Genomic DNA, 11,817 nt, shown 5'->3' with positions numbered 1-11,817 from the left:
ACCTCAGGCTTCATGATGTCAGACTCTGCCCGTGCCTTTCCCAGGCAGGGACAAAGGCCCATTGAGATTGGGGTGGGGCCTGTACGCCTGGGTCCCAGAGAAGAGAGGGACCTGGTGCGTGGGCTTTGGGGGAGGACACGGAGATCTTGGAGGACTCAGATGTCACAGCCTTCCACATCAACACCAGCCGTGTTGGAGTTGTGTATCTAGTTTGAGGGGTCCACCATCTCTCTGGGGGTGAACCGAAGGCTGTCCCTGGGGGCGGGCTGCACAGGTGAGTGTGTCCCACAGGGGGTGCTATTGCTGAGATCTGCACCCGGGTCCCCAGCCCACTGGAGGACTCAGGGACCTGAGAGCCTGTGCCCGCAGAAAGGTGAGGTGCCACTCAGATCCATCTACCAGTGCTGCCCAATCACCAGGTCTTTCCAGGAAAGGCAGGTTTGCTAGGGTGATTGTGACAAAGCCTCATAAATCAGGTGGCTTAAAAAATAGAGTTTATTGTCTCATGGCTATGGTTTCACCAGTAGTCATGTACGGATGTGAGAGTTGGACCATAAAGAAGGCTAAGCGCCAAAAGACTGATGCTTTTGAACTGTGTGTTGGAGAAGACTCTTGAGAGTCCCTTGGACTGCAAGGAGATCCAACCAGTCCATCCTAAAGAAGATCAGTCCTGGGTGTTCATTGGAAGGACTGATGCTGAAGCTCCAATACTTTGGCCATTGATGCTAAAGAGCCATCTCACTGGAAAAGACCCTGATGCTGGGAAAGATTGGGCAGGATGAGAAGGGGATAACAGAGGATGAGATGATTGGATGGCATCACTAACTCAGTGGACATGAGTTTGAGCAAACTCCAGAAGATAGTGAAGGAGAGGGAAGCCAGAATCAGACACGACTTAGCACTGAACAACAGCAACAAATTGTCTCATGATGCTGGAGACTAGAGGTCTCCACATCCACATGGTGTTCTCCTATATGTGGGTCTCTGTGTCCAAATTTCCACTTTTTATTAGCACAACAAAGCTACTGGATTAGGACCCACCTAATGACCTCATTTTAATGTGATTATCCTTGTAAAGACTCTATCAAAGGACATCCCTGATGGTCTAGTGATTAAGATTGATCCCTGGTGCAGGAACTAAGACCCCACATATTGAGCCAAGCAATCAAAAGAAAAAAAAAAAAAAGAGAGACCTTATCACCAAATAAGGTCACAGAATTGCATTGGGGGTTAAGATGCCAACATTTACATTTAATTAATTAATTTATTTATTGGCCACATGGCTTGCAAGATCTTAGTTTCCCAACCAAGGGTTGAACCCAGGCCCCAGCAGTGAAAGCACTGAATTGAGTTCTAACTACCAGACTGCCAAAGAGTGAAAGTCACTCAGTCGTGTCCGACTCTTTGCGACCCCATGGACTATACAGTCCATGGAATTCTCCAGGCCAGAATACTGGAGTGGGTAGCCATTCCCTTCTCCAGGGGATCTTCCCAACCCAGGGATTGAACCCAGGTCTCCCGCATGGCAGGCAGATTCTCTGTATCATCTGAGCCACCAGGAAAGCCCTGCCAGGGAAACCCCAGCATATAAATTTCAGACGGACCTAGTTCAGTCTGTAACAGCAAGAGTTCAGATTTCTATGTGAAATATCTCAGTCTTTAGGTATTTGCCCAATTTTTACCTAAAACACTGTACAGACTGAGCAAAACTCATTTTAGGACAGAATCAAGCCCTTGCACCCCCTTGGTCCACGTGCTCTTGACTGGGAGCAGGTGCTTAGTCTAACCCAGAGGCGCTCTCTGCTGTCAGCCAACAACAGGAGTCTTCGAAGTGTGGCCCCCAGGCCAGCAGCAGCGGTATCAGCTGGGAGCTTGTTAGAAATGCTCATTCCAGGGCCCCACCCTGGACTTGCCAAGTCTGCCTTTCACTAGGCCTTCTGGGAGATTCGGGTGCACACTGATGTTTGGGTACCTCTGCTTCCCATCACTAGGACCACCTGGAGGACTGGCTAAGCTGAGAGAAGAGCACTGGTGTGGGGATGACCCTGGTGGTCCTGTGGCTAAGACTCTTTGCTCCCGATACAGGGGGCCCAGGTTCACTTCCTGGTCAGGGAGCTAGATCCCACATGCTGCAACAAAGATTCCGCATATCACAGTTAACACCCAGTGCAGCCAAATAAATAAATAAAAATAAATATTCTTTCAAAAAGCTCTGGTGTCATCAAATGCAATCAGCAATTTCGAGTTTCACACCTCCGGGGTATTTATTTATGAGGAGAGTCTGAGAGGCCTCCACCTCCTGTCAGTACGAATCCTTCCCGTTGATGAGGCATTGGACGGTTTCCAAAACCGCTTCACACTCTTCTGTTGCTGAGCATCATGACAGTCCAAAGAATTGAGGACTCCGGAAGCTTCTCTCCTTTTACAGATGAGGAGGTGGGGTTTCACAGTGGGGCGAGGACGCCTCAGAAATCCCACAGCTGAGAGGTGCGGCCAAGCTCCCCACACAGCTCTTCCTCTCCCTGTCCTTCCATCTCTGTTTAGGAAAACTTCTGGCAGACGACGAGCCTCTTGTGGCTTCCAAGGCAGAAGCTGATGGTGTGCAGAACTAATCTGGCTCCCAGCTGGGTTTAGTTTGGCTCCCAGAGTGTTGATTTTTAAAAAATTGGATTCCTTTCATCAGTTGCCAAGATTTTAGGAATCAGGAAATTTCACATAAAAATAAGGATCGCCACCTTCTTTTGAAAAGTAGCTCTAGTGATGTTTGGCCTGCCAGTGGGTGCGGCAGCCCTGCCTGGCAGCCCTCGTTGAAGGGGGCCCCCAGCCTCCCCAGTCCCTATCTTTACACGACTCTGAGGCCAAGTGGCTGAGGCCCTTTATCATCGTGCTAGCGCCGATGTGCTCTCACGGGCTAAGATGATAATGAAATGCATCTTGCATCTCCTCTTCTATCAAAAGTGGGCAAATCACATAAATTGAGAGGAATGCAGTTTTCAAGAAGAAAGGGAGGAAATTCAAGCCCTGTGGAGGTGAATGGTATTGTCCTATGGGTCCTAGGCCAAGCGTGTCCTAGCTGAGAGCATACAACTGAAGACGCTCCTGTGAAACAAATCCGTCAGGCCTCACTCATTTACTGCACCTGTCTGCTCCCTGAAGGACAGTGCTTCTCAAACTTTTTGGTCTCAGGACCGCTTTATACTCTGAAAACTTGTTGAGAACTTCAAAAACCTTTTGTTCTCGTGAGTCATCGCTATAGTTGCTTTATCTATTAGAAATTGAAACTAGGTATTTTTTATCTTTTATTATTTTTTTGGCTGCACTGGTTCTTCGTTGCTACGAGTGAGCTTTCTCTACTTGCAGCCAGCGGGGGCTACTCTGTAGTTGTGATGTGCAGGCTTCTCATTGCCGTGGCTTCTCTTCTTGTGGAGCCTGGGCTTAGTTGCCCCACAGCATGTGGGATCCCAGTTCCTGTAGTAAGGATCGAGCCCGAGACTCCCAGATTGGCGGGCAGACTCTTAACCACTGTATCACCAGGGAAGTCCCAAAACTGGGACATTTTTAAAGCACAAGACACAGAGCACACCATCAGCTAGCTGTCAGAAGGATAAGATCAACACATGTCATGGAGCCTCTGGAGAGCTCCACAGTCTCAGGCCGTATCAGCCTGAAGGCGCCCGATCTCGTCTGATCTTGGAGAGCTCCACAGTCTCTTCTCAAGAGAATGAGTGTGAGAAAGATAGGTAGCATCTTTAGTTGTCTCCACTTTGTGGGGCCCTGGAGGAGTCCCCAGATCTTGCTCTGAGAACCCTTGCTAGGGATCTGAATTTACCCGTTTTTAAGAAGATTCCAAAGAGGAAACTTGAACTTTCACTCCCTGCTGTTGCAAAGTAAATTCAAGGTCTTTTGAAGTAGGGGAAGAAGAGAAAACATATCCTTCACCAAGCTTCCTTGCGACCTCCCAGTACACACAGACCCTGCACACCCCACCGAGGAGGACTGGCCCTCCGAGACAGGGCCCAAGACAAGCCTCTGGCCTAGACCTGGGCAGCGAGCAAAGACAACAGAGACTCTGGTTTGGAAAACAGGAGCTGGAACCGGCCATTTTATTTCAAGACTATTCATCGAGTGTTGGAGGGCAGCAGGAATAAATAAGGGAGGAGGGCACGGAGGGCGGGGGTTTGGGGGGGTGGTCTATGTCCTGCAGCACATCCCACACGTGCCTTTACGACAGCAGCCACAGCAGAAGATGCAGATGGGAAAGTGGGTGTCTCGTCTCCGTCTCTGGAGCACGGGCTGTGGGAAGGAAGGGCAGTGAGCTGGGCGTAGGGGGCGCAGGCACGGGAAGGCGGGCGAGGCTCAGAGGGGAGTCCCAGGGGCTCTCACCGTCAAGCCAGCTGCTGCTCCAGCTGTGTCCTTGGTTTGGAGGTCTGTGAGCTGTCGTGTCTGTGAAAAGCAAAAGGGGGTACTGAGGATGGCAGGGCACTGGCAGAGCTCTCAGTCTAGCTCCCCGGAGCAGTGACTCCCCAGGGGTTGGCATCTCCTGGCCCAGCTGGAGTCCCAGGAGTGGCCTCTCGTTCGGACCTTTCCTCTCCTTCCCACAGGCGGTTCTCCTGTCTGCAAACATCCCAGATCTGTCTCCTCCCCTCTCTGCAGCTGCTCACTCTTCTATAGGACCCTCCATGGCCTGGAGGCCTGTCCCCACCCTGTATCTTGCCCCTCACAACCCATTCCCCACGTGTTATCAGTCAGATCTCAGCTTTCTCCTTTTCCCAAGCCTGCAGGGCTTCCTCTGCACTTGCCTATAAGACTTGGCACGGCCACCCCTTGGTCTCATCCCCAATTACCATCTCCTTCACTCACCCAGCCCTCTGCTCCTCGGGTCCACCGTGCTTGCCCCCACCTCGGTCTCTGCTGGCTGCCCCCTTCTCTTATCCTCCCAAATAGGTCAAATAACATTTTCTCACAAAATAGCCAACCCCCACCATTACTCTCCCACCATCTTTTACGTTATTCATGGAATAGCATTTCCTAAACACAAGTATTTCCTTGTTTTAAGTTCATTGGCTGGTTTCCTGCCCTGGATGTATGAGAATATTCATGAGAATATTCAAGCTCCATGAGACTATTACAGCTTGGTCACCGCTGTCTAGAACAGGACTTACTGCTGAGCAGGTACTCAGTAAATCACTGTGGAATTAGATCAGGGCTCCCAGACCCTGCCGCTTAGTACCCCATCTCTGTGCTCTGAACAGCTGTCTGTCCCCCCTTCCCTTGCCCTGAGCTCTGCCCACATGCTGGGGGTCTCCCTCTGCCCTCCGCAGTCGTCTCCCAGGGGCCGTAGCGATTCCGGCTGCCCTCCGGGGCCCCAGGCCCTGTGGGCTCTCACCTGGGGAGGGAGAACGGAGCCGCTGGTCAGGCTGAGCAGGACAAGGAGCAGAAGGCAGGTGGCCCGGATCTGTGTGTTCAGTGCCATTGTGCCGTCTGTCTGGCCGTCCTGCCGTTAGGTCTAGGACCTGCTCTGGTGTCTGGGAGCCCAGTTACAGTTGCTTTTATGGGTCCTCCTGGGGGAGGCGGCGATGCGAAGCCCTCTCCCCTTTGGCCCGACTCATTTCCAAGAAGGTGGTGGCGCCGAAAAGGCGGGAGAGATAAGCGGGAACAGAGGTGACAGGGAACAGGGTTGTGTCACCCTCAGCCGACAGAGGTGTGTCCAGGAGGTGGGGCAGACACGACCACGGACACACGCCTCTAGTCAGCCACCTGGGAGACACTTTCCCTGACATGACATCACCTTGTTGATTTCAGGAAAAACATTCCCTCTTTTGCCCCTGCAGTAGAACGGATCGAAGAGCAGGAGTAAGGTTTCTTCCACCTCACACGGTTCCTGACCTCGTCATTCATAAGCAGTATGGCTGTCACTTCCCGGGCCCCTCATCACTCTCCCACCATCTTTTATGTTATTCATGAACAGCATTTCCTAAACACAAGTGTTTCCTTGTTTTTAAGTTCACTAATTCCCTGACCAGGATGTCAGCTCCATGAGAATATTCTTCTGTCAACTACCTTGTTCACAGCTTGGTCACCACTCTCTAGGATAGGACTTAATGCAGAGCAGGCACTCAGTAAACCACAGTGGCACTGGATTGAGGTTGGCTCCTGGGAGGGAACACCGTGATGCCCATGTGCAGGAGCTCATGTCCACAGGAGCCCCCAGCACACGTGTGGGGTTTCTCAAGGGTCAGAACCTTAAGACGTGGCCCTGTGGATCTGGGAAATGTTCCTGTGAAGTTTTGGCCAAAAAGGACAGTGGTGACGGTAACAGCGAACACCCGATGACTGGACCTCACAAGCCAACAGATACACTGACTCATTTCTGTGTTAACTCAGCCCGTGCGACCTTGCCTCTGAGCAGCTCCTGCCTGCCCCATCCCGGGCTCTGTTCTGCTTTCAGGGCCCTAGCTGCCTTCTCAGCCACCGACCCCCCGGCTTCCCAAACCCTGCTCCTGGGAGAGGAGCCCACCATGCCCACCTAAGACTTTTTAACTAAAGATTTATTATTTATTTATTTATGGCTGCCCTGGGGTCTTTCATTGCTGCACACGGGCTACTCTTCCTTGCGGTGCCTGGGCTTCTCGTTGCGGTGGCTTCTCTTGTCACACAGCAGGGGCTCTGGAGTGTGTGCGCTTCCGTAGTTGCAGCGCACAGGCTCAGTAGTCATGGAGCATGGGCTAAGTCACCCCGTGGCTTGTGGACTCTTCCCAGACTGGGGATCAAACCCACGTCCCCTGCATTGGCAGTTGGATTCTTAACCACTGGACTCCCATCAGGGAGGTCCAGAGACTCATCTTTTTCACTGTTTAGGGAGAGGAGCTGAAGGCAAAGATTTAAGACATTGCCAAAGCTTGGTCATCCAGAGGCAGAGCTGGGCCTCCAGCCTGAGTCCTGTGTCCTCAGCACCAGGCTTTCCTGCTTCCAGAAAACACAGGAGGGCATGGTGGGTCTGCTAGACCATGCTTGTACTGGCTCAATGAGCACACTGTGTGCATCCCAACTCCAGTCGGGAACATCATGTTGGCACCTTGAAACCCCCACTGGTGGGTGTACTTACACCACAGACATTGGCAAACACTACAAATCAGGCTTTTCTTTGGAGGGCTGGCTTCCTGCATACGATGGAAGAGGAGCTGAACCAAGGATGCCTGGCTGTGGCAATCTCATTGCCACGTATGACCTGAACCATCTTAGGGTGCTCACGGCCCAGGGGAACAGCAGATCGTGACTTCAGAGATAGGTCCTTGGCTGTCTTCTCTCTCTCACTCCTGGGCCACCCAGTGACAACCCTACAAGCCTGGGGATGGTGCTGCCAAGGAATGAACTCTTCTTCCTGGCCCTGAACTGCTGCCAAGGCCCACTCGCAAAGCATGAAAACACGGGACCCTGGGAAGTAAGTTTCCTGCCATCTGTTAGGCTCCCCCAGCTGCACACAGCCTCACTCTCCAAAAGAGAAATGGCCAGGACAGGAGACAGGGCTCTCAGAGGGAAGGAAGAAAGCAGCCGGGGATATCTGGGATGGGTGCGGGGTGGCGAGCTCAGCAAGGTGACCAGACCTAGATTCTGGGAGTGGCTGGAGTTGCATGGGGGCTGCATGCTCACCCACAGGGAGACACAGCAGCACCCCCCAGGCATCACTGCATCATCTCAGCTCAGGCCAGGTTTCATCATCAACCAGGGGCAGGGGTCACAGCACAGGCGCCAGAGTCGCGGTGCAAGGCGACAGGCTGACGGGCCAAGCCTGGCTTCCTGGCCATCTGCCCTCCCCGAGGGCGGGGGGCTCAAGGCCAGGCCCCACCATTGGCTAGTGCAGAGGGGAGGGCGTTAGCCCAGAAGGGCAGAGTCAGGAGATAGTCCTGTTTTTAGGAACTGGTGACATGAAAGACCCCAGCCTCTCCTCCAAAAACATGTGGCATATCCTTGACCCTGGCTCCCCCTGCCCCCCACACCACATATGCACCACCTGGGGCCTCAAAGACACTATTCATCCCTTAATTCCTCCATCTGTACAACCAACAGACTGGGTACCGGGTGGCGCGGGATGGCCGGGACTGGTACTCAGCCACGAACAGAAGAGCGGGGTCCTGTCCCCGGGAGCCCTGCATAGACCCCAGACCCCCTCCCCACATCTGAGATGGACAAATACACAGACAGACAAGGCGGGGCCACATGGGGCCAGTTTATTGCAGTTAAATACCTCTCTCTCTCTATTTTTTTTGTCCATTTTTTCCATAAAGAAAATTAGAACACACTCACACACCCAGAGGGGAGCAGGGTTCCAGAAACAAGAGGTGGGGTGGGACGTGGCCTCCCTGCTTGGGTCCAGGCCCCCCGCAGGACCCCCTCCTCCCCTTAAGCACCCTGGTCTCAGTACCTCGGGAGTCCGAGGAGGCAGCGGGGTGTGGCAGGGGCTCTGTCCTCCTCCCTCTGGCCTCCAGGTGAGACCACCAGAAGTGCCGGGTTGAGTGGGGGCCGGGAGAAGGGAGACAGACAAATGGGGGAGGAGATATGGTTTCCAAGTTGAGGAGGGCGGTGGGCGCTTATCCACAGAAATGCATTATTTCTCCCCATTTTTTTGTTAAAAATCTACTATAAAAAACGCAGCTGGGGGAGGGGCGTCTGTCCCTCTCTGTGCTAAGGGCTGGGGAAGGGGACGGTGGGGGCCCGGAGGCGGCCCCCGCCGCATGGTAGGTGGTGTCACTGCCGGGCGCTCTCGCCCACCATCTCCAGGTTGTGCTGCTGCAGCTGGGCGCGGAGCACGGCGTTCTCGTTCTTCAGCTCCTCGATCTGCCAGACACGACGGGGGACAAGCAGCCAGAGCTGGCTCCCCGCGTCCTGGGGTTCCTGGGCGCCCCCCGTCCCTGCCCTCCCAGCCCTGTGGCTCACCTGTTGCCGCAGGAGCTCATTGTCCATCTGCAGCCGCTCGGCCTCCTTGAAGGTCTCCTGCATGCGCTGGTTGGTCTGGCGCAGCTCCCGGATGTAGTCGCAGGCCTTTGACAGGATCCCTCCTTTACTCTGGGGAGTGGTGGGCATGAGCATCAGTGAGCACTGCCTGGCAGCCAATGCCCACCAGTCGTCTCAGCCCGAGACAACTCCTGCGCCCAGCACTCAAGACGGATTCTCTGCAAGGGGGCTGGGGGACCAGGGGGACACTCACCGCTCCCGTCTTGCTATTATCTGCATTACAATCTGGAATGATTTTTGAAAGCTGGACGATCCAGTTGTTGATCTTGTCCCTCCGCCTCCGCTCCACTGCGGCGAAAAGAGTAGGAACAAGGCTGTGTCCAGTGTGCTCCCTCTATGCCCAGGCAAGTTACCTCCCGAGGCAGATGCCACGAGAGCCGAGGCTGCCGAGGCACAGCTGGGCCCGCCCAAGGTCACATGGCCAGCAAGTGCAGGGGCCCGACCTGAACCCAGGCAGCTGGCTCTAGCCCGCTCCACATGGTTCCTCAATAGGAACTGAGAAATTCAAGTGCCACCCTCAAGTGCCACATATACCCTCAGCGCAGCATCGACAGCTGAGGGGCTGTGGGGTTTGTTCTGTTGGTTGACCCAGCAGGTTTTGAAAAATTTGAGTCAACATTTAAAAATTAGAAAAGTTCACATAACAACTGGCCTCTTTTGAAAAAAGGAGTTGTGGCACAGTGGGCACATGTCCCTGGGAGGCAAGAAGGGGCCAGAGCCCCTTTACACAGGACCCGGATGACCCTTTCTGGTCCCCACAGCCCCTGAACTTGATTCTCCATGGCGGTACTCATGTATCCCGAGTTCTGGACCCCAGAGTTCTGTTTTTCTCTTCATCATTAAAATCCCAGTCTGACCACATCTCACTCCACTTACAATCCTTCTCCATGGCCCTGGCAGCAAGTCTCAGCTTCCCCAGCTGGCACTGCAGTTCTCAGGGGCCTGGCCCATCATCAGGGCACTGGGTCACCCAGAAACACCACGAACCCTGTCTTGAAGGCCAGGTTTGACAAGCTACTGGCAGATTTTACTTGGAAAGTCCAGATGTGTGATTTATAACACTCTGTCTGCTCTGTCTCACTCTGTCTGCTGAGTTGAGTGGCAGCTGACCCCTGCAGACAGGGCTCGTATGCATCTCTGCTGTGGCCTGTCACGACTTGCCTGGGGGCTGCCTGCACTGCAGCCTGAGACCCCTGGTTTGGGGCTCACTGAGAAAGCTGTCCCAGCCTTTCCTCACCTTCTAAGCACAGTACGAGGCACTGCTAGGGGCACACAAGAAAGCCCAGTTGGCCCCACAGTCTCACCCTCCTGCCAAGGCAGTCCATGGACAGATGCAGGTGGTCACTATAGGAAGGGGAGACTGTGGGTGGGATTTGGAAAGGAGGGTAAAGGAGAGTATTTTCTCAGGCTTGGGCAACTGGGGGAGAGGGTCGGGATGCGAGTGAGAAAAGTGGGGTGGGCCAGAAGGCTGCCCTTGACCCCCTCTCCTCCTGAGGCCAGCACTGCCCCTCAACCCAGCTGTTCCCTCAAAGGACGTGCCTGGCCACTAGAAGAAAACCCGACTGTCTTCCCCTGGCACTTGCTTTTGTCCTCTCACTGCTGACCGGTCCTTCCAAGTGCCCCTACTCTGGCCTGGGTGACAACACCCTCCCACATGGACTTGCTTCCTCCCTCATTCTCCTCTCTTGCTGCCCACAACCTCCCTTTACCACAGGGATAAGAATACTGCCCGGTATCGAGCTTCGCCTGACCCTGGCCCTGGGGTCAGTGAGTACACAGCCATGTGCCCCATCACTACCCTGGTGAGTGAACCTTCCCAGTCAGGGCGGTCATGTCTTACGGTCTTTGGGGACTCTGTGGCCCCGAACAGCAGCTGAGCTAAGAGTCCGGCCCAGCCTCCACATCCATTCTGAGGTGCCACCTGAGGAGCTCGCGAGCAGACAGCTGCCCTTCGCTACCCTCCTGCAGTCTGACATCCTTGAGCCTGGGTCCCATGCTGCAGCCGCATCCCATGCCCACTCCTCCCTTCCTCACTGGGGGCCGGGCAGAGGGTAAGGGACACCTCTGGCTCGTATTCACTTCTTCAAAACTTACTGCCTGCCCTACTGTGTGCAGGGCACTCTGGGAGGCCAGTCCATGGCGGACTCAACCGCTGTCGTGCCAGCACTCACAGCACCAACGTGAAATTCACGTGAATGGGAGACACTGACACCACAGACTGGGGGTTACAACTGAAGACAGTGCCCAGTGCCTGGGGAATGCCCGGGCGGAGTACTGCTTTCAGCGTGGAGTGGGGTGGACTGTCTCTTCAGAGAAAGGTTTAGAACGGAAAGATGGGGCTGGTTTCTGAGAGGAAGGACAGTGGGCAGACAGGCATCATGAACCCAGAAAAGGCGACATGGAAACACTCTGGTGGGCGAAGGAGTTGGGGCAGGGGATCGGAAAGGGTGGCAGAAATAGGTTGTGAAGGCCCTGAATGCCCTGTCAGTGGGTCTGAACCTTGTGTTCTCTTCCCCGAGGGGTCTAGGCCCTCGAGTCTGGGGCCCTTCTTGGCATGTAGTCAGGCCTGTGGCTTGGGGAGACCACTTCGGCACAAGTGAAATGGAGGAAGACCAGTCAAAACCAAGGCCATGTCTGTTCTTCAGAAGGCTTAAGTCATAGCCATACAACATTTAAAACACAATTTAGAGCAAAATCTGCCAGGACTGATGGGAGAAATGGGCAAATCCACAAATATAACTAGAGATATCAACACTCCTCAGTAACTGACAAAACAAGTAGACAAAAAAATGAAGACAGAAAATC

General features: G+C 54.0%; 2 protein-coding genes across 2 annotated transcripts in view; both read right to left on the bottom strand.

Moving 5' to 3' along the window:
- Nucleotides 1-4,073: 4,073 nt before the first annotated feature.
- HAMP (hepcidin antimicrobial peptide) lies at nucleotides 4,074-5,570 on the bottom strand. Its single transcript, XM_010848996.1, has 3 exons — nucleotides 5,387-5,570; nucleotides 4,384-4,443; nucleotides 4,074-4,293 (listed from the first exon to the last, which is right to left on the bottom strand). Exons 1-3 carry the CDS (start codon nucleotides 5,471-5,473, stop codon nucleotides 4,192-4,194), a joined length of 249 nt encoding a protein of 82 aa, XP_010847298.1. The 5' UTR covers nucleotides 5,474-5,570; the 3' UTR covers nucleotides 4,074-4,191.
- A 2,631-nt stretch (nucleotides 5,571-8,201) lies between these two features.
- The window catches only part of USF2 (upstream transcription factor 2, c-fos interacting), a 9,602-nt gene continuing 5,986 nt past the window's right edge, over nucleotides 8,202-11,817 (bottom strand). Inside the window, exons 6-8 of the mRNA XM_010849293.1 lie at nucleotides 9,206-9,300; nucleotides 8,935-9,063; nucleotides 8,202-8,835 (exon numbers count right to left, since the gene is read on the bottom strand). Coding sequence (XP_010847595.1) covers nucleotides 8,746-8,835; nucleotides 8,935-9,063; nucleotides 9,206-9,300 — 314 coding nt within the window. The 3' untranslated portion in view covers nucleotides 8,202-8,745. The remainder of the gene's footprint in view (nucleotides 8,836-8,934; nucleotides 9,064-9,205; nucleotides 9,301-11,817) is intronic.

The sequence above is a fragment of the Bison bison genome, unplaced genomic scaffold (genome assembly GCF_000754665.1).
Source record: "Bison bison bison isolate TAMUID 2011002044 unplaced genomic scaffold, Bison_UMD1.0 scf7180017864280, whole genome shotgun sequence".
Lineage (NCBI taxonomy): Eukaryota > Metazoa > Chordata > Mammalia > Artiodactyla > Bovidae > Bison > Bison bison.
The sequence above is the reverse complement of the archived record's forward strand: the minus strand, read 5'-3'. Positions and strand labels throughout refer to the sequence as shown.

Bases quoted from the DNA above. Each gene is read 5' to 3' on its own strand.
- HAMP (XM_010848996.1), bottom strand. From the start codon at position 5,473: ATGGCACTGAACACACAGATCCGGGCCACCTGCCTTCTGCTCCTTGTC. The intron at 4,444-5,386 runs GTGAGAGCCCAC...TGCTTTTCACAG, and splicing joins GCTCCGTTCTCCCTCCCCAG to ACACGACAGCTCACAGACCT. The intron at 4,294-4,383 runs GTGAGAGCCCCT...TCCTTCCCACAG, and splicing joins GAGCAGCAGCTGGCTTGACG to CCCGTGCTCCAGAGACGGAG.